The sequence below is a fragment of the Erinaceus europaeus genome, chromosome 13, assembly GCF_950295315.1.
Source record: "Erinaceus europaeus chromosome 13, mEriEur2.1, whole genome shotgun sequence".
Taxonomy (NCBI): Eukaryota; Metazoa; Chordata; class Mammalia; order Eulipotyphla; family Erinaceidae; genus Erinaceus; species Erinaceus europaeus.
Genome location: NC_080174.1, coordinates 59282974 through 59305184, shown reverse-complemented (window position 1 = coordinate 59305184; position 22211 = coordinate 59282974). Strand labels below are relative to the sequence as shown.

General features: G+C 41.4%; 1 protein-coding gene across 2 annotated transcripts in view; it reads left to right on the top strand.

Moving 5' to 3' along the window:
• The window catches only part of LOC103112031 (cytochrome P450 4B1), a 34256-nt gene extending 29200 nt beyond the window's left edge, over positions 1–5056 (top strand). Inside the window, exons 9-12 of one of the 2 annotated variants that reach the window (XM_060205976.1) lie at positions 3322–3455; positions 4138–4202; positions 4303–4385; positions 4757–5056. In XM_060205976.1, the coding sequence (XP_060061959.1) occupies positions 3322–3455; positions 4138–4202; positions 4303–4385; positions 4757–4949 (475 nt within the window). In that variant the 3' untranslated portion in view covers positions 4950–5056. Of the gene's footprint in view, positions 1–3321; positions 3456–4137; positions 4226–4302; positions 4386–4756 lie in introns of those variants that run through there. The other variant, XM_060205977.1, reaches the window with a different exon arrangement.
• The last annotated feature ends 17155 nt before the right edge of the window (positions 5057–22211 follow it).

Below are 22211 nucleotides of genomic sequence, written 5' to 3'. Positions count from 1 at the left end.
AGGATATATTATCCTTGGTTGAAACCCTTTTTCATTCAGGGCTCGATAGATATCTTGCCATTCCCTTCTGGCTTTTAGAGTTTGAGTTGAGAAATCTGCAGATAGTCTTATGGGTTTTCCCCTGTATGTGACTTTTTGTTTCTCTCTTGCAGCCTTTAGGATCCTTTCTTTATCCTTACTTCTTCTCATTGTGACTATGATGTGTCTTGGTGTCTTCAGGTCTGGGTTGATTCTGTTTGGTACTCTCTGGGCCTTTTGAACCTTGATATCCTTTCTGTTATTCAGGTCTGGAAGTTTTCTTGTATTATTTCCTCTAGAATGTTTTCTTCCCCTTCCTCTCTTTCTTCCTCTGGCAGGCCAATTATACGAATGTTACTTCTTTTGAGATCATCCCATATGTCTCTGTTGTTGTTTGCAGTGTCTCTCAATCTCTTTTTAAGCTCTTTCACCTCTTTCTTCGTTTTCTCTAACTTATCCTCTGTCTGACTAATTCTGTTTTCTGCTTCTGTTAGTCTGCTTTCCCTTGCCTCAGCTTCTTTCTTCATTACAGCTATTTCAGCTTTCAGTTCTCTAATTGTCTCAAGATAATCAGTATTTTCCTTGGGGGTCTCAACTGTTGTTTCCCTAATACTGCCATTCCTTTCCTCCAATGTTGTTTTCATTTCTGTGATTAATAAGTTTATTATTGCTTGCATACTTTTCTTATCTATGGTTACTTCTGACTGATTTGTGGTTTCTTCTGGGCTCTTGTCTTCATTCATTGGGGTAGCAGTTTTATTTGTTTTTAATCTACCCATTTTTTTATTTATGTGTTTCTTTTTTTTATGCTCTGTTGTTCCTCAGTTGTTGTGTTTTGAGCAGAAGTAACACTGTACTAAATACCTTTATGACAATTGCACTCACCAACCTCCGGAATAACAGTAGCAACTGAAGTAAGTATTGAAGGAGTTTAATCATTACCAGTTAGCCAAACAATTTCTCCAGTCCGTGAAAAAATAGTAACCAAATCCCAGTGAAGAAAGAGAAAAGAAAGAGAGGATAGCAAGAATAGACAGTTATGCAAATCTACTATCCAGTGTATATTCTAGGGGTAACAAGAGTGTAAAGGGAACTAGAGCAGAGATACACACATAGAGAGTCCACTCTGGGTCAGATTTCTTCCCCAAAGTAATTCACAAATTCAGAAAGGCAAAGAAGAAAGAAGTGTATGACAAGATTAAAAAAAAAAGAGAGATAGAGAGAGATAAGAGAGAGAAAAGGGAGAAGATAAGAAGAAGAGTTGTAATTAAAGAGCAGTGCGAGGAACTTCCCAAATGTGTATCAGTGAATTTAAAAAAAAAACAAAAAAAAAACACCCTGTTTGGTGGTATGGGGTATCCTGCTAGTAGCTGGTCCCAGGCACTGCTTATGGGGGGGGGGGGCAGCGGGAAGGATGTATGCTTGAAAATTAAAAGGAAGAAAAAAGAATTTTTTCCCCTACTCTAATTCTTAACCCAAATTAAGTTATAGACACCTCCTTGTTGTCACCGCTATGGCCCCTTATTGGCTGGCCTGCTAAAGGCAGAAAATCCTATTGTTTACAAGAGATGTGTCCGGAGCTCCAAGGCTAGCTGCTTCTCAGTCCGCCATCTTCCGAGAAACCCCCCCCTCCAGACTTTTTTAAAGGATTTCTCAAAAATGAAAACTAGCTCCAAGTCCTTTGATCCAATGAGAGCTATACTCAAGAAGTCTTTGGATCCGCCCTCAGGGTCACGTTGGACCCTGGAGACTCCCAAGAGGAAGCCCCCGAGCTAAAGTGCTCTCTCCGGGTCCTCTGCCTGCCGCGCTCTGCAACCGGCGGAGGAGCCGCCTTCCTGGGCTGGCGGAGGACAATGCCCGGCGCACTCGCCTTGCCCAGCGCCGCCTGGGAATTCTGGCACCCCGCTAGTCCGTGTCACCTTTACTCTAATTCTTAACCCAAATTAAATTGTAATCACTTCTTTGGTGTCCCCCTTATTGACTGGCCTGCTAAAGGCAGAAAATCCTACCGTTGCCGACGATGCGATCAGAGCACTCGCTGTTAGCGACTTCTCAGGCCGCCATCTTCCTAACTCCTCCCCTCTTGGGGAATTTAAAAGAGAATAACTTACATAGTGAAAAAGCTAGAGAAACACCACAGATTGTGGTAAGATTGAGTGGCCCTATGTCAAAGGCAGAGGACTCAGGAGGGTAGGAATGGAGGTGGATTCCTAAGCTTTGTGGGTAGAAGGTTTGGCCCCCACTATGGGGAGGATCAATTAATAAGAGGAAAGATCTGGTGCAATAAAAACATTTTTTTAATTAGGTTATAAGCAATTTTGAGAAGTTGACAGACTCATGTCTTAAGCCATTTTAACATCTTAGACAGTAAGCAGGGAGGAAGGGACTGGAGAGAACTTGTAGATATAGATCCTGGCTTTCTCAAGAGGCTTTTTACAAATTTTTCAGATAAGTTATGTTAGAAGAAACTGCAGTTTTTCATGTAGGAGGTCCAACTGTGCTTTGGTGTTCAAGGTTGGTCTGATCCACAGCAAATTTGTCTCTTTTCCCAAAGTCAATACCAGGAATTTTTGTTAGATATCTGGAGAGCAAAAATGGCGTTTGTAATGATCACTCATAAGGATGAGTGAAATTCAGATAAGCAAATGGAGAAAGAGAATAAGAGAGCGTGAACAACAATGGCAGCAGCAGCAGCAGCAGCAGCAGCAACAACACAACCTGAGAAGGAGTTAAATTAATGACTTCATTACAAGTTTATTACACCTAGAACCTTAAGGAACTTCAAGGACACCCAGTCTTTAAAATACCAAATACAAATAAGAAAGATAAGAAAAGTCTTAGGATTTGGTGTATATAATAGCTTTTGTGCATAGTTTTACTTGTACTACATTGGGTCTCAGTTTCCTGGTGGCAAAAGGGAATACAGAAGTAATATAACAATGAAATTAAGCAGAACTTAAAGGGCTAGCTCATTGCACGCTAGTGTGGGGCGCCTGAGCACAGAATACCTTATCTTTGAGGGCTAGGGTTCTGTTCTATCCTTGCCTAACAGTGAAAATTGAAGAGGGAGAATAGTAGAGTCAAGGGTGCTGGGTCTGAATGGCTAGTCCATGTCCACTTACAGCCTGGTCACTTGGAGTGCAGTGAGATCCCCTAACTCTGATCCCCTCAGGCAGCTGGATCCCTCTGACTCTGGGGTTTGTCATGGTGGTAAAGGGTGGAGAGAATTTGGGCTGGTTTCTGCCTTGCTGTGGGGTCCCACTGCTCCTCCTCCCCAGAAAGACCTGGTTGTGTTGTTGGCAGGGATGATCTGGGCAAGATGAGCTACCTGACCATGTGCATCAAGGAGTCCCTGCGGCTCTACCCGCCTGTGCCCCAGGTGTACCGCCAGCTCAGCAAGCCTGTCAGCTTTGTGGATGGCCGCTCTCTGCCTGCAGGTGGGATGGAGTGCATTTGGGGCTGGGGGGGACAGGACTCCCTTTAGTTGCTTTTGTGACACTCTGCCTTTGGCCAGATTTTTGTGCCAGTAGGAAAGAGCTCAGACTTTGTGTCTAGCCAGACTTCAAGTCCTCCCTTTACTAGTATGGGGAGCTGCCACCACCCTTAAACCTGTTTCACCATCTGGTCATTGTCATGATGAACAGGATCATGGTGATGAAGGCTGCTATGTCCTACCATGCAGTTATGTTCTGAACCATTCACTCAAACTATGATGCTGTGCAGCACTTGTCCTGTCCAACAATATGTATATCTGACACACAGCCAGCACACCATGCATGGCAATTGTTACAGTTACAAAATAGGAGTTGATAATATCAGGGATAGCAACTTTCCTTGGAAGTCAGTTAAAGAAATCAGGAAGAAAGTGGTATTCCCAACCTATCCTACTTCTCAGACGTATGGTGGGTTGAGTTTGCCCAGTGCTAGCTGCAGGAAGTAGGTGTCATGATGATCAAAAGCACTTCAGCCTATCGAGGGTGGCCATGGGCTTTCCATTACTGGCCATGCTCATTTAAAGACTGGTGGCCATCTAGGTCCCTGGGGGCATCTGGTCATAGGAAGAGATAGTCCTTGCTGTCCCAGGACTTTCTGGTCAACAAGTCCCTGTTCTGTCTACAGGCAGCCTGATCTCTTTGCACATCTATGGCCTTCATAGGAACGGTGCAGTGTGGCCAGACCCTGAGGTAGCCTAATCCTGAGCCTGCTGGTCAGATGGACTGGGAGGTTGTTGGGGTTACATCCCTCAGGATCTAGCAAGTGTCCCAGCAAAGCTTGTCCCTTTAGGTCTTTGACCCTTTGCGCTTTTCTTCTGAGAATTCAACCAGACGCCACCCCTTTGCCTTCATTCCCTTCTCTGCTGGACCCAGGTAAGGAGATGCCTGATAGCCCCAGACACTCAGGACTGTCATTGGGAAGGCATCATCTGGGGGAGGGGGGAGGTCTATGATGAGGTGGACCCTGTGGGATTTGGGTGGTGATCCTAATGCAGGGCAAGTTCTGGGGACTTTCTTGTCATAATCATATTAATGGCCTTGACAATGATAGTAAGTGAGTCATTTTGAGAATGATCTGACCACCCCCCTCCTTGCTGGAGCCTCCAGTGTGAGTCTTCTGGTATGGGACCCTCACCACGTTCCCAAGATCTGTTTCCTATGTTCAGACTGATGGAATGATTAATGAAAACCAGACATTGATTGGACACCCACAGTCCAATGTCTCTTTGCATTGCTGACTGCAGAAACTGCATTGGGCAGCAGTTTGCCATGAATGAGATGAAGGTGGTCACAGCCCTCTGCTTACTCCGTTTTGAATTTTCTCTGGATCATTCTCGGCTGCCCATCATGATACCTCAGCTGATCCTGCGCTCCAAGAATGGCATTCACCTGCACCTGAAGCCACTTAGCCCAGACTCTGGGAAGAAGCTCTGCTGAGAAGAGAGCCCTGGGGGTTGCCCTATGCATGCTCTCCTGTGTTATAATTGAGCTCCCTGCCTTCTGGAGGCTTCTAGATTAAAAGGGCAATCAATTCCACAAACATGCCGAGCATCTACTTGCTTCTGAATTATTTATCTTCTTTTTACTTTCTCTAAGATGTTGTAGAAACCTACATTTCTGTCCAAGCCACACAGTAAAAGAAATGGAATCTACACCTCAGATTCAGGTTTAATACCAGGCACTCATTCTCTCTATAGAGTAGAGAAATTAATTTTGCAATTCACTTCTTCACTAAGATATGTTTCTTTCTTTAATATTTGTATGTGTGTTTGTAATATAATGAGCATTAAGAAATTTCTTCTTTTTATTTTTTGTTTATTGATTTAATAATGAACAATAAGAGCATAGGAAAAGAGGGGTACAGATTCATGCAATGCCCACCACCAGAGTTCCATATCCCATCACTCCCATTGAAAGCTTTCCTATTCTTTTTTAAATATTTATTTATTTATTCCCTTTTGTTGCCCTTGTTGTTTTATTGTTGTTTTATTATTGTTGTTGATGTCGTTGTTGGATAGGACAGAAAGAAATGAAGAGAGGAGGGGAAGACAGAGATTGGGAGAGAAAGATAGACACCTGCAGACCTGCTTCACTGCTTGTGAAGCATCTCCCCTGCAGGTGGAGAGCTGGGGGCTCAAACAGGGATCCTTAGGCTGGTCCTTGTGCTTTATGCCACCTGTGCTTAACCTTCTGCTCTACTGCCTGACTTCCAAAAGGTTTCCTATTCTTTATCCCTCTGGGAGCATGGATCCAGGGTCACTATGGGGAGCAGAAGATGGGAGATCTAGCTTCTATAATTGCTTCTCCACTGGACACAGACATTGACAGGCTAATCCATATCCTCAGCCTGTTTCTTTTCTTTTTTTCTTTCAATTTTTATTTATAAAAAGGAAACACTGACAAAAACCATAGGATAAGAGGGGTACAACTCCACACAGTTCCCACCACCAGAACTCTGTATCCCATCCTCTCCCCTGATAGCTTTCATATTCTTTATCCCTTTGGGAATATGGACCCAAGGTCACTATGGGGTGCAGAAGGTGGAAGGTCTAGCTTCTGTAATTGCTTCCTCGCTGAACATGGGCATTGGCAGGTCGATCCATATTCCCAGCCTCTCTCTCTCTTTCCCTAGTAGGGAAGGGCTCTGGGGAAGTGGGGATCCAGGGCACATTGGTGGTGTCTTCTGCCCAGGGAAGTCTGGTTGTCATCATGGTAGCATCTGGAACCTGGTGGCTGAAAGAATAGTTAACATATAAAGCCAAACAAATTGTTGAATAATCATGAACCAAAAGGCTGAAATATTGCAGATGAAGATTTTGGGGTCTCTGTTTTGTAGACAGCTAGGAAGCTTATTTTAGTTATATTCCAAAGGGCCCATGAGTATACCACTTTTTTTTCCTGAGTCTGACATTTGATATGCAGATGGATCCAAGTTATTGTCTGGGGAGATGATGTCATGGCTGGAAAAAGGGCTAGGAAGTGGGGGGAGGAGCCAAGATGGTGAGTTGGAAACAGCAGCTCCCATGAGCTCCAAATAGAAGCAGCTTACAACCTGGGATTCTCTGGATAGGGTAGGATACTGGGCTGTCTGTAGGAGGGTGAACATGAGCTAGTCAGGGTGACAACAAAATAGAGTCTGATAATTCACTCTTGGGCTGACAAACAGAGGCTAAAAGGACAAACAAAGGAAAATCTTTTTAGTTTGAATATTTCTGAACTCCCCCCTCCTCCCACCCTAAAACAGCAGGTTTCCCACTAAGCTATTTTCTTTACCAAGATTCCTTGCTCACCAGGGGTATCATTCTAAGTCTTTTCCTCCTCTTTTTTTCTTTTTTAGGTGGCTGGAGCTCTATTTGAGTGACAAAATACCTGACCAATCAGAGTCTCAGCCCTGTCTGGGAAAGTCTGCCTGGAGGTTTTTTTTTTTTTTTTTTTAATACTATTTATAATTTGCTGTCTTTGTTTAGGCTACCTGCAGCCAATCCGGAGCAGTCCAAGCAGAAGACTGAATGTTAGGGTTTTTTTACTCTATTTTATTATATTATTATTATTATTATTATTATTTACACATGTCCCTTTTCCCTCCTTCTTCCTCAGGTTGACCAAAATTAATTGTTTTTTTTTTTCAATTGATAGGTGACTGGGTGTCCTATCCATTGTGAGAGGAACTTATTTCTCTCCCTCTTCCATCCACTATCATTTTTATATCCTCCTAGTTAATTCAAAATAAATAAATAAATAAATAACTCTTTCCTTTCACTGCTCCTTTCTTTTCCTTTTCCTTTTCTTCCTTTTTTCACTTTCTGAATTCACTGATACTCATTTGGGAATTATTTTGTGGGAGAAATCTGGCTCAGAGTGGACTCTCTGTGTGTGTGCACATGTCTCTCTTCTCTACTTCCCTTTCTCCTCTTGCTATCCCTAGAATATACAGTGGACAGTAGATTTGTATAATTGTCTATTCTTGCTCTCCCTTTTATCCTTTATCTTTCTTTTTCTTTTGGCTTTGGTTGCTATCTTTTCTTGGACTGGTGGTGCTATTTTGTTATTGTTGTCATTTCTGAGGTTTCTAACTGCATTTGTGAAAGGGCTTTAGTATAGCATGGCGTGTACTCAAAACACAACAACTGAAGAATGACAGGATAGAAAAATAAAAACCACATCAATAAAAAAATGGTTAATTCAAGAGCAAATAAAACTGCTACCACTATGAATCAGGACAGGAGCCCAGAGAAAACTCCAAATCAGTCAGAAGTAACCATAGATAAGAAAAGTATTCAAGCAATAATAAACCTAATAATCATAGAAATGAAGACAACTATAGAGGAAAGGGCTATCAGAATTAGGGAAACAACAGATGAGACCCTCAAGGAGAATACTAGCTATATGGAGGTAATTAGAGAACTGAAAGCGGAAATAGCTGAGCTAAAAGGTCAACTAGAAGAACAAGCTAATACTATAACTGAACTGAAAAAAAAAATGCTGAGTGAAGGGAAAGAAAACTAACAGAAGCAGAAGACAGAATTAGCCAGACAGAGGATGAGCTAGAGAAAACTAAGAAAGAGGTAAAAGAACTCAAAAAGAGATTGAGATACACTGAAAACAACAATAGAGACATATGGGATGATCTCAAAAGAAGTAACATTCATATAATTGGCCTGCCAGAGGAAGAAAGAGGAAGGGGAAGTAAATATTCTAGAGGAAATAATGGAAGAAAACTTCACATACCTAAATATCAGAAAGGACATTAAGATCTAAAAGGCCCAGAGAGTTCCAAACAGAATCAATCCAGACCTGAAGACACCAAGTCACATAATAGTTACAACGAAAAGAAGTAAGGGTAAAGAAAGTATCTTAAAGGCTGCAAGAGAAAAACAAAAAGTCTCATACAGGGGAAAACCCATAAGACTATCAGCAGACTTCTCCACTCAAACTGTAAATGCCAGAAGAGAATGGCAAGATATCTATCAAGCCCTCAATGGAAAAGGGTTTCAACCAAGGATAATATATCTTGTTAGGCATTCATTCAGACTAGATGGAGGGATCAAAACCTATTCAGACAGGCAACAGTTAAAGGAGGCAACAATCACCAAGCCTGCCCTGAAAGAAGTTCTAAAAGACCTCTTCTAAACAATAACATCACCTTACTACTTGCCATATATCAGAGACAATAAAAAAATTATTGAATAATGGCACTACAATACATTAAATCCATAATATCAATAAATGTCAATGGCTTAAACTCACCCATCAAAAGGCACAGAATTGGAGGATGGATCAGAAAACATAACCCAACCATATGCTGCTTGCAAGAATCCCACCTGACCCAACAAAACAAACACAGACTTACAGTGAAAGGATGGAAAACTATCCTACAGGCTAATGGACCACAAAAAAATGGTAGGAACAGCCGTTATCATATCTCACACCATAGATTTTAAATTAAATAAAGTAAGAAAAGATAGGCAAGGCCATTACATAAAGATTAGAGGATCAATCAACCAAGTAGATTTAATAATTATTGACATCTATGCATCCAATGAAGAACCTTCTAAATACATCAAACCCCTACTGAAAGAACTATAAAAATACATCAATAGTAATACAATAATAATAGGAGACTTCAGCATCCCACTCTCACACTTAGATCAAGGAAGCAGAGAATCAACAATGAAACAAGAGAATTAAATGAAGAGATGGACAGACCAGACCTCCTGGGCATTTTCAGAGTTCTTCACACCAAAAAACTAGAATACACATTCTTTTTCAAATCCAAACAGCACATCCTCAAGGATAGACCACATGTTAGGCCACAAAGACAATATCAACAAATTCAAGAGCAAGTATCTTCTCAGACCACAGTGGAGTAAAGCTAACATTCAACACAAACAGAAAATTACTAAAAGTCATAGAATTTAGAAACTCAACAACATGCTCAACAATAAACAGAAAATTACTAAAAGTCACAGAATTTGGAAACTCAACAACATGCTGCTTAAGAACTGCTGGGTCTGAGAGACACTCAAAGAAGAAATTCAAGTGTACCTGGAAACAAATGAAAATGAAGACACAAGCTATCAAAATATTTGGGACATAGCTAAAGCAGTACTGAGAGGGAAACTCATAGCCATACAGCATACATTAGAGAACAAGAAAAAGATCAAATAAATTACCTTACTGCACGCCTTAAGGACTTAGAGAAGAGGGATAAAGGAACCCTAATGCATCCAGAAGGAGAGAAATCACTAAAATTAGAGCAGAAATATACAACATAGAAAATAAGAGTGCCATACAAAAGCTCAATGAATACAAATGTTGGTTCTTTGAAAAGTTAAATAAAACTGACAAACCCCTAGCCAGACTCACTAAACAAAAAAGGGAGAAGACTAAAATTAATAGAATTGTAAATGATAGAGGAGATATCACAACTGACACCATAGAAATCCAGAAAATCATGTGAAACTTCTATGAAGAACTATATGCCACCAAGCTAGAGAATTTGGAAGAAATGGAAGAATTCCTAGAAACATATGCCCTTCCAAAACTGAACCAAGAAGAACTACAAAACCTAAATGGACCAATAACAGACAAAGAAATTGAAACAGTTATTAAGAATCTTCCCAACAACAAAAAAGTCCTGGACCAGATGGCTTTACAAACAAATCCTACAAAACCTTCAGGAGACAGTTAATACCTATACTTCTAAAGCTCTTCCACAAGATCGAAGGAACAAGAACACTCCCTTCCACCTTCTACGAAGCCAGCATTATCCTGATACCAAAAGCAGGTAAGGACACAACAGAAAGGGAAAATTACAGGCCAATATCTCTGATGAACATAGATGCCAAAATATTAAACAAGATCCTAGCCAACCGCATACAGCAGTACATCAAAAAGATTGTTCATCACTACTAAGTGGGATTTATCCCAGGAATGCAAGGCTGGTTCAACATATGTAAGTCAATCAATGTCATTCACCACATCAATAAAAGCAAAGCCAAAAACCACATGATTATCTCAATAGATGCAGAGAAAGCCTTTGACAAAATCCAACACCCATTCATGCTCAAAACTCTACAAAAAATGGGAATAGATGGAAAATTCCTCAAGATAGTGGAATCCATATCTAGCAGACCTACAGCCAAAAACATACTCAGTGGACAGAAGCTGAAAGCATTCCCTCTCATATTGGGGACTAGACAGGGCTCTCCAGTCTCACCATTACTCTGCAACATAGTATTGGAAGTTCTTGCCATAGCAATCAGGCAAGAGAAAGGAATCAAAGGAGTACAGATTGGAAGGGAAGAAGTCAAGCTTTCACTATTTGCAGATGATATGATAGTATACATAGAAAAACCTAAAGAATCCAGCAGAAAGATACTTGAAATTATTAGGCAATATAGCAAGGTATCAGGCTACAAAATCAATGTATAAAAATCAGTGGAATTTCTTTATGCAAACACTAAATCTGAAGAAGAGGATATCCAGAAATCGCTCCCATTCACTGTTGTAGCAAAATCAGTAAAATACCTAGGAATAAAGCTGACCAAAGAAGTGAAAGACGTGTATTCCGAAAACTATTCAAGGAATATAGAAATACTATTCACTATTCAAGGAAATAGAACATGACTCCAAGAAATGGAAAGACATCTCATGCTCATGGATTGAAAGAATTATTATCATCAAAATGAATAGTCTCCCCAGAGCCATATACAAATTTAATGCAATACCCATCAAAGTTCCACCAACCTTCTTTAAGAGAGTAGAACAAAAATTATAATAATTTATCTGGAACCAGAAAACACCTAGAATCACCAAAACAATCTTGAGGGAAAAAAAGAACTGGCTTCCTTTCTTAAGTCACTTGGTTCCAGAGTCCTTCTGCCTAGTGCTTTTATGCCTAGTGCTTAGATATGAAGTAATTATGAATATGATGCCTGCTGCATTGTAGTGCTGTGTCTCTGAGTCTTTCTTTCTCTCCCCTCCTGCTGTTCATGCACAATCACCAACTTTTAGATAGTGACACTCTTTTCTTTACTAGAAATTCCAGATGTTCTCTTGTTTTATGCAGGCATGGAAATGAGTCACAATAGCTATAGTTTTGAGTTTGAAAGAGTGATTTATTAGTGGAGCAAAGGGAAAAATGTATAGAAATATGGCTTAGGGGAGTAGGGAGCAGCAGGTATACAAGCAGACAAATGTCAAATTGGATCATTTACCATAATCCACCACTTTAAAACAGTTGGCCAGAGTACTGATTGAGAGTCCTGGATAGAATGTTCCTTTCCTCATTTAAGACTCCCACTAACCATTTCAAGCAGAATCAATTTATTTAAGTAAGCAATTTTTGTTTTTAGTCTGTTTATTTGGCTTGTCCCTTTCCCCAAGAGGACCTGTTTTTTTTTTCAAAGTTAATAACTAGAAATTGTTGTTTTACTTCTTACATGTGTTTCTGGTGCTAGAGGGTCAGACTGTATTTGTAACATTCTGCTTGCGGGGAGAACACTTTACTGACTTTGGAACAGAAGGCCAGTGACTATTTAACTGTTTCTATTACATCAAACAATTGTGGATGTCTTAGCAATGGAGTGTTTGCTCTGGAGGTGGCCACCTCATAGAAAAACATGCTCAATCTTTATTACAGCTCTGATGAAATTTTTTGAAATATTTCATTTTATACTTGTTTTCTAAGGGAGAGCCAACTTCCTGAGACTAGGTCACCATAACTCTTCCCCACAAATGTCCCAGAACTATGAATTTCTTAAGCAAACTTCTAGGCAACAAATAAGGCAAAGGTCAAGGAAAACCACATGGAATGTAGTTTCATAGGTGTGTCTTCTACTCATACTGGAGTAGGTCTCTAGTTTTCCTGTTATTGTCAGCATCTGAGTCACAATCATCCAGTGTACTGGGAGTTCAGGTTTTACCTGGTGGTATGAAGTGGGGGTGGGGGTGGTTCCTGGAAGAGGAGATGCTTGAATTAAACCTTGAGCAGTGAAGTGTGAAGATTCAAAGGACTTTTTTTAAAAAATTAAAATAATTTTATTTATAAAAAGGAAACACTGACAAAAACCATAGGATAAGAGGTGTACAATTCCACACAGTTCCCACTACCAGAACTCCGTATCCCATTCCATCCCCTGATAGCTTTCCTAGTCTTTTTTTATATTTATTTATTTATTCCTTTTTGTTGCCCTTGTTGTTTTATTGTTGTAGTTATTATTGATGTCGTTGTTGTTGGATAGGATAGAGAGAAATGGAGAGAGGAGGGGAGGGAAGAGAGGGAGAGAAAGACAGACAACTGCAGACCTGCTTCACCACTTGTGAAGTGACTCCCCTGCAGGTGGGGAGATGGGGGCTCGAACCAGGATCCTGAGGCTGAGCTTTCCTATTCTTTATCCCTCTGGGAGTATGGACCCAGGGTCATTATAGGATACAGAAGGTGAAAGGTCTGGCTTCTGTAATTGCTTCCCTGCTGAACATGGGCAGTGACAGGTCAATCCATACTCCCAGCCTGTCTCTCTCTTTCCCTGGTGGGGTAGGGCTCTGGGGAAGCGCGGCTCCAGGGCACATTGGTGGTGTCTGGTTGGCATCATGGTAGCATCTGGAACCTGAGCTGAAAGAAGAGTTAACATAAAAAGCCAAACAAATTGTTGAATAATCATGAACCTAAGAGCGGGAATAGTGCAGGTGAAGAGTTGGGGGGGGGGTCTCCATTTTGTAGACAGCTACTAGGCCTATTTTAGTTATATTCCAAAGGGCCCATGAGTAGACTAGTTTTTTTTTTTTCTCTGAGCCTAACAACTGAGATGCAAGGGGATCCAAGTTATTTTCTGGGGAGATGATGTCATAGCTGGAAAAAGGACCAGAAAGCTGGATCAGGGAAGAGAGTAGCTCCCAATTATGGGAAAGGTGTGTAAATATTGTTGACTGTAAACCCCATCAATATGATCTGATGTAGGGCCCATATTCAGCTTAGGAGCCTATGTAGCCTCTGCTTCCCTGTAGATCTGAGCTCACATTCTGTGGTCATGAGTAGGAACGTTCCAAGATGCCCCAATTTCAGGACCCATTTTCCTCAGGTGGAACATATATTATGTTGTCCAGCCTGCCTTCAGAGGATGGAACATTTTCTGCCATTGTTGAACCACATTGAGGGCAAGGTCCTATGGGGCCCGCAAAGGGGTCAAAGAGGAACTCAAGCAAGAAATTCAAATGTTCCTAGATACAAATGAAAATGAAGACATGAGGTATCAGACTATTTGGGATGTCACTAAAGCAGTACTTAGAGGGAAACTCATAGCCATATAAGCACACATTAGAGAACAAGAAAAACTCAAGTAAAAAACCTAACTGCACCCCTTAAAGAATTACAAGAAGAAGAACAAAGGAATCCTAAAGCAACCAGAAAGTCCTTCTAGGTGAGCTTCAGAGCTCTAAGCCAGAGTCAATTCAAGTGAATCATTAGAAAAGTTAGTCATTGGTTGTTTACCTTCCTACAGTTTTTTGATTTCACAATTTGATTTCCAAGTTATGGCATGGTAAAGGACAGGCCCTCGCTATCCAGGGGGGCACACAGACACTCTGGTCCTTAGAGAGATTAACAAAATGGAGTTGTGTAAGGAAAAGAGTGAGCGGCAGCAGGAAGGAATAGTTTAGCAGTATTACTGTGTGACTAAAGAGCTGGTTAAATGAGAGTTTAAGGCAATGCTGGAGTCTATAGTATGAACTGAATGCAGGTGACAGAAAGTTGAACATTGTTAACCTGCTGCCTTTCAGAAATAGTCCCTGTGCCCGTTTCTGACTTCCTTATTAAACTATTCCTTCCTGCTGTCTCTCACTCTCTTCACCTGATATTTCTATCTTCTGCCTGCCTTCCCTCTGATTGGAAGCTAGTTTGGACCCTGCTGTGCCCTCCACCACTGGCAGGACATGTCCTGATGCCTCAACAGGCATCAATCTCTCCATGGGGTATTGCCTTTCTCACCTCTTACCCATTCAGCTCCACTTCTGTTAGATTCGTATAGAGATTATTATTAAAGTCCTCCCTCCAACTCTCAAGCCATATCCTCAAGCTTAAGTCCAATCACAGTCTTTCTTCACCACCTGCTGAAAGAGTAGGCAATCCAGCCCTCAAGTCCCCCAGAAGAATTTGCTTGGTTGACTCAATGGAGAGATAATACTAAGTTACGAATAGTATATTTTTTTATGAATAGCATTAACTACTACTATGCTATAGAAATTCTTAGCTATGAGGTGCAACCTTCTTTCAGGCCCACACATTCTACACTATCTCTACACCAGAACCTAATCTTTGAACCAGATAGATCTCTTAGAGTAATGTATTGACAGATAAAGGGTTTGTGTCCCTCCTGGACTTGAATCTTCAATTTGATTATTTAATAAACTCATCTTTTAAAAAAAATCTAAGCAACATTTTACTTACTTTTAAGTTAATTTAAAATTTGGGACTTTTGAACTGGTGATGTTTGAGTAACATTATGGGGCTGAGCTGAAGATATCCAGGATTTAGGATGGGGGATTACTATAGGGAGTGAAGACATTTGTATTTGGATGGGCATGAGTATTTGAGAGACAGAAGGACATTGGTAGGCTGAATAATAACCCACAAAGATATCAGGTTTTAATTTTAGGGCCACATCACTTTATTAGGGAAAAAAAGTCTATGAAATTGTGACTACATTCAGAATTTTGAGATTGGGAATTTATCTTAGTTTTATATTAAGGGAGCAATTTATCTTAATTTATTAAGGGATTTCACTTCCTAAATAAAATCATTTGATCCTGATTACAAAGGTGTAGAGGGAGATTAGGCCGGAATGAACCGAAAGCATAAGGTATAAATATGAATCACAGTAGGGGCCAAGCAGAAGCGCACATGGCTTGAAGGATGGACCCATGCAAGGACCCATGCAAGGACCCGGCAAGGACTGGCACAAGGATCCCGGTTTGAGCCCCCACCTGCAGTGGAGGTTGTCTCACAAACAGTGAAGCAGGTCTGTGGGTGTCTATCTTTCCCCCTTTCTCCTTCCCTCCTCTCTCGATTTCTCTCTGTTGTATCCAACAGCAACAGCAATAACAAGGGCAACAAAAATGGGAAAAATAGCCTCCAGGAGCTGTGGATTCTAGTGCAGCAGGTATTAAGCCCCAGTGATAAATAACCCTGGAGGCAAAACAAACAAAAAACTTTCAGTCACAGGGAGCCAGCTAAGGTCTGGTTTCTTCACACAATTCATTGTACTAGAATTTTCACTATCTTTTGCTTTAGAGAAGATGTGACTTCTAAAATTTTATATAGTTTTCTAAGTTAGGGGGAGACAGTGGCACCACTGAGAATACCTTTAGTCATTTCCCATTACATGATGGTCATTAGATAATATCTAGACTCTATAAGTAGAAATTTCAACTTACATAGTAATATTACACAACAGCAAATGACCTCTCAATTTTAGCAGGTTAAGAGCAATTACAATAAAATATTTCTAGCACTTCTTTTTATAATTCTTATCTTTTCTAGCACATCTATTATTGCCAACCAGGAATTAGATGCATGTGTAACTAGGTTAAAGAAAAGGCCATGAGGGGCTGCGTGGTGCTGCACTTGGTTGAGTGCACATGCTACAATGCTCAAGTACCAGAGTTCAAGCCCCCAGTCTCCACTTGCAGGGGAAAGCTTTACAAGTGGTGAAGCAGTGCTACAGGTGTCTCTGTCTCTCTCTCCTTCTCTATCTTCTCCCTTCCTCTCAATTTCTGGCCTGTCTATCCAATAAATAAATAATGATTAAAAGATGGCCATGATAAGAAAGGATTGGCATTTAGCTGGCTGACTTGGCTAGGACACAATCAGGAAGGAGACTCACTACTATGTTGAATCAGAAACCCCAGATTCCTTCTGAGTCACCGTAAGGGATCTTTAGTGAATCAGGTGACATAGATGGGGTGGCTGGTTCCTGCTCTGTATCAAAGGAGTAGAGATGCCCCAGTGGTGGATGTGACCTGAGGGCACATAGAAGCCTCCTGAATAAATTCAGATGGAACTGTTTTCAGGCAAGGGTGACTTGTTTGACCATGGACATAAGCACCTAGATGTTTGTTGTCCACTGTTAAATCTCCAGCAAGTAGTGTTACTAGACACAATGGAAGATTTTAAACCAGCATTATCAGAAAAATGAATGAGGTGTGTTCTGTCTTCCTCTGTGCCGATCATTCAGTTATAAGCTTATTCTCTAACAGGAAAATTTTCAGTTGTCCATGAGCTTAACTGCTCTGAATTCTCTTTCCCAGCAAAGAGTAGACCCTCAAAAGCCCTATTCAAGCCAGTAATGTTAACTAGCAAGCAGATGTCTAGGCCAGAATATTGCAAGCAGATCTCAGAATCAGATTTAGACTTGGTATGTGAGAATGGTGACATGTCTGCCTTGCAGTTGAAAGATCCTTTTCCAACCTTCCAACCTTGGATCTATTCGGTGAGGATAGGAGCTGTTTTTATTTTTATTTTTTGCCACAAGGATTACCACTGGGACTCAGTGCCTGCACTGTGAATCCACTGATCTTGACAGCATTTTTTTTACCCCCATTTTATTTGATAGGACAGAGAGAAATTGATTGAGGAGAGAGGGGGAGAGAGAAAGACAGACACCTACAGACCTGCTTCACTGTTCATGAAGTGTTCCCCCTGCAAGTGCAGAGCAGGGGCTGGAACCAGGGTCCTTGTTCATGATGATATGTGCACTTAACTTGGTGTGCCAGCATCCGGCCCTGGGAGATGTTGTTTATTCACAGTTGAGTCACCAGCTTCTAGTGCACAAAGAGATTTTGTTTAGTAGACAGGAAGGTCGAGAGAGAAAGAAGGTGACCTCATTCCTGAAAGTGCTCCATTTCTCTATACCCTGGCTCCCCCTTGCCTATGCCTTTGTGATGTGTCCTTAGCTCCAGGGTACTTTTAGTCTTTTATCTTTGATTATAGCTCAAGTTTATATCTGTTGCTTGATACAATGATCTCACCCATTCACTCTTCTTCATTTCTTCATGTACTTACTCATCTTTCTTCAAGGGATGGGTATGGAGGCTGCTCAATGGTAGGTACCTGTCATGCATGCTGGGGTGAAGGGTTCATCTGTGCAGCACATGAGTACAAAAAAGAGAACTCCAGGGATGGTGGGGGCAGTTATTAAGGCCCTCTGTAAACTGAGGTCTCTATGAGTGATGTCTTCCAGGTGACCTCATGTGTGTGATTAAGTGTGTGCTTGGTTGCTCATCAAGGTCACGATTCCCATGAGTTAACCAAGAGGGCTTATTTTGTTTCCCTGAGCTCAGTTTGTGACTCCATTCCCACACCTTGTTTTTGTAAACAGTGTTCTCATGTCCTCTGTACATACACTCCCCTTCAGCCAGAGATGGTACCTCCAGACTGTAAACAATGGAAGGCAGCTATGCTCACCACTACACCACCAACACCCTCAAACAATAAACTTCATGTACATTCTGCTGAGTCCTCCAGAGGGTTTTTTTTTTTTGGGGGGGGGTGGTCACTACACCTTTGGAGGTGTCCTTGTAATCCTCTGGACTAGCCTCACAACACATGCTTCCTCTTTATATCTATTGCTCTCTCTTTTCCTATTTTTCTCATCAGAAAATAGAAATTTAAAAATTTAGACCAGGAAGTTGATCACAGTAGTAAGTATTGTGAGAACTTGCACCAGGAAGCAAATAAATAAATTAAAAGAAAGGTACTGGGTGGCTGGGAGGTAGCACAGCGGGTTAAGTGCACATGGTGCAAAGCACAAGGACCTGCGTAGGGATTCGAGCCTCAGGCTTCCCACCTGCAGAGAGGTCGCTTCACAGGTAGTGAAGCAGGTCTGTCTTTCTCTCCCCCTCGCTGTTTTCCCCCTCCTCTCTCCATTTCCCTCTGTCCTAACAATGAGGACATCAATAACAACAATAAAACAAGGACAACAAAAAGGAAAATAAATAAATAAATATAATAATATGTGAAATCAAATGAATGAAGTCAGGGAATGGGCAATGGTGCACACAGTTGAACATATATGTTACAAAGCTCAAGGACACGGGTTCAAGACCCTCGTGTCTCCACATGCAGAGGGAAAGCTCCATGAGTGGTGAAGCCAGGCTGCAAGTGTCTCTCTTTATCTCTAATTCTCATTAAGAAAGTAAATAAATAAATACATTTTTATTTTTTAATTAATTTTTATTAGTGCTTTAATATTGATTTAAAATTATAAAATAACAGGATTATAATTCCGCTAATGTGTCCTGGAGCTCTGCTTCCCCAGAGACCCGCCCTACTAGAGAAAGAAAGGGGCGGACTGGCAGTATGGATCAACCAGTCAACACCCATGTTCAATGGGGAAGCAATTACAGAAGCCAGACCTTCCACCTTCTGCAACCCACAATGACCCTGGGTCCATACTCCCAGAGGGATAAAGAATGGGAAAGCTATAAGGGGAGGGGATAGGATATGGAGATTAGGTGGTGGGAATTGTGTGGAGTTGTACCCCTCCTATCCTATGGTTTTGTTAATGTCTCCTTTTTTAAATAAATAGATAAATAAATAAATAAAACAAAAAAATAAGATTAGGAAGGTTAACAAGGGAGGGAATTGGATACAGAGTTCTGGTGGTTGGAATTGTGTGTAACTGTACCCCACTTACCCTAGGATCTTGTCAGTGTTTCCATTTTATAAATAAAAATAAAAAATAAAACTCTTTGTTTACTTCTTTGACACACTTTTTACTGGGTTATTTTTACATCTTTTGTAGATCTGTACCAATTCTGTATAGATATTTGATACCAGTTTTTATCACAGCTTTCTAGTCTTTTCTTTTTTGGTGAGTCTAGCCAGCGACTTATCTATTACATTTATCCTTTCAAAGAACCAGCTCTTGGCTTCATTAATCTTTTGGTTTGTCCTTTTGGATTCTAATTCATCAATTTTTCTCTGTTTTTGACTATTTCCTTCCTCCTATTTACTTTTGGTTTTTTTGTGGCTCCTTTTGCAGGCTACTCAGTTATGCTGTTAGGTAGCTTACCCAAGGTCTTCATTGCTTGTTAATAAGAGCCTGTATTACTATAAACTTCCCTCTTAGGACAGCTTCTGCAGTATGCCACAGGGTCTGGCAATTGGTCTCTTAATTTTCATTTTTCTCCAAGTAATTTTTAATTTCTCTTTTGATTTCTTCATTTAGCCAGGTGTTATTCAGAAGTGTATTGTCCAGTCTCCATAGTTTCTGTGTATTTCTTTGTTTCTTTTTGTTGTTGATTTCTAACCTCACTGCCTAATGACCAGAAAGGTACATTTTTCCCCCCATTTTTTTCTATGGTCTTGTCTTCTCTTTCTTTCTAACTCACACTTACACCTATTACTACTGCCTAGTGTCCTTCCTTTTTCCTCTTCTCTCTTTGGATCCTGATGAAATTGTGGTTAAGAGCTCTCTAGTCATCTTTGCCTAAAATTTCTCCCCCTTTGGAGTATGGACCAAAATTCTTTTTGGAGTGCAGAAACGTGCAGAGAAGCAATTATAGAAGGGCTGGCTTCTATAATTGCTTCTCTGCTGGACATGCTGTCAGCAGGTCAATCCATACCCCTAGTCTGTTTCTATCTTTCCCTAGTGCAGGAACAATTTTAAATGCTGGAAATTCTACACCCAGGATGTGATTTGGGAAGTCAGCCTGGCCATATTCCTCATGTCATCTTGTGAGCTGTTCCTCACACTGAGGATAAAGATGATCCTTTGGCTTGTGGTCCAGGAGGGGCTGGAGGAGCCAGGCAGGCATATGGGCTTGGTGCAAGGTCTAGCTCTAAGACCTAGCAGCTATAGGTGAATCCCTAGCAGGATCAACCCTTGTACCTCAAGTCAGTCACCTTGAAGGAAGAAAGGCTTGTTACTCCACTGCCCTGCATAGAGCTGTCCTCCTGACCTGGGGATGTTTCAGTACCAGGCTCCCTGTGCATTTTTCCTGATATCACAATCAGGCTCTGTTCTCCTGCAACTACTCTCTGAAGGGCCCTCTGCTGTGGTAACTACTTTCATCCCTGGACCCAAGCTCCAGATGTCACAGACAAGCTTCTTGCAGTCCTCTTCACTTGCTGTGAAGTCACATTCTGCCTCCCTGAAGGCCATTCTTCCCAGGCTTGTGCTGCCACCAGGACCCTCCTCCTACTTCCCTGGCCTCCAGATCACTGGGTACCCTGTCCTTTGCTGAAAGGTGACAAAGGGCATGCTGAGAGTTATGCAAGACTGGAGTTGAGCAGGGATCCAGGAATGCCCTGGGCAGGAGCTTGGACAAAAGTCACAGAAGAAGGGCCAGAAAAGGAGGGACATGTGCTGAAAGCAAAGGAAATAGACACTGTCTTTGCTCTCCCTGTGCTGTGTTGAAATGAGACTGCCACCAGAGAGAAAAGTCTGATTGCTCAGAGAGTCAGCAAAGAGGGAAGGTGATATGATGTGAACAGAGAGGGGAGAAGTTAGAACAAGGAGGGTATGTACATGTGTAGCTGATGTTTCTGTAGTTATATTGGACAGGGGTCAAGTTGAATGGAGGAGGAAGTCTCTGAACTCTTGTCCCATGGGTTGTTTAATCACCTTTCATGAGACTGTACAAAGGAGAAGGCTGGGTGAGTCAAGTTGGGTGAGTAAGCATCTCAGGAGAAACTGAGCCTCTGAGGCAGTTGGCTTCCAAACTAATCTTTATGACAAACTGTCATTTTTTTATTTTTTAAAGTCTGAATTGTGAGAATTAGATTTAACTTGGGGGCATAGAATAGCAAAATAATCACCTCAGACACTTGAGGAGAAAGATTTACCTTTGATTATTTTATTTTTGTTTCTGTAGTCCTGGGCCATGATTTCCTTAGTGGCAGTCTTTGCAGTGCTTTCATTGGTAATCTCCTGTTTACCTTTCAAAGACACATTTTTTTTCATATATCTGTATTAGTGATTTATGAGATGATAAGATAATAAGGGTATATTTCTATACTATACCCACAACCACACTTCTGAGTCTCCTCCACCTGAGAATAAACACCATAGTTCTCCCAAAGTCTTAGAGATAATGAGTGGATTAATGAACATTCTCAACAGCTATCAGGAAAGAGACTGTATCTCAATTGTGAAAGAGGTACTAAGGCTCCCAGGTTGACCTGCAATGTCCTCCTGAGTCCAAGGCCAGTGTCCCACCCACCTGCATGTGCACCCTGGTCACTACTGGCTCTTGCACTGTGACAGCCCAGGGGACATTACAGAGGCACCTGGGGAGGTAGTTCAAGAGTCTGAATGCCAACTCAGACTTCCAACAGCTATCTTTCTCTGATTCCATCACTGTCCCTTTCTCTAAGCATGCTCTCATTTTTGAAATGAGCATCCACTAAGAACTAACCCAACCTAGAACTTGCATGTGATTTTCTTGAATTCAGGGTTCATCTCAGGTAGCTAGCTTGCCTCTGGCAGGTAGTAGGTGCTTACTGAAAGATTGGGGAATAATATGGGGATGGAAGCATGGGAGTGAGTTTGCAGGCTGTGAGCACTGCCCCTGAAAAGCATTTCTAGGAAACTAAGTGGACTGCCCACACTTAATCACGTCTGGTAACTGAGCTCTGAGCTCTGCTTTCACTGGTGACCCTAGCTTAGTGGGTGGGGCAATCCTTCCCTGCAGGAGGAA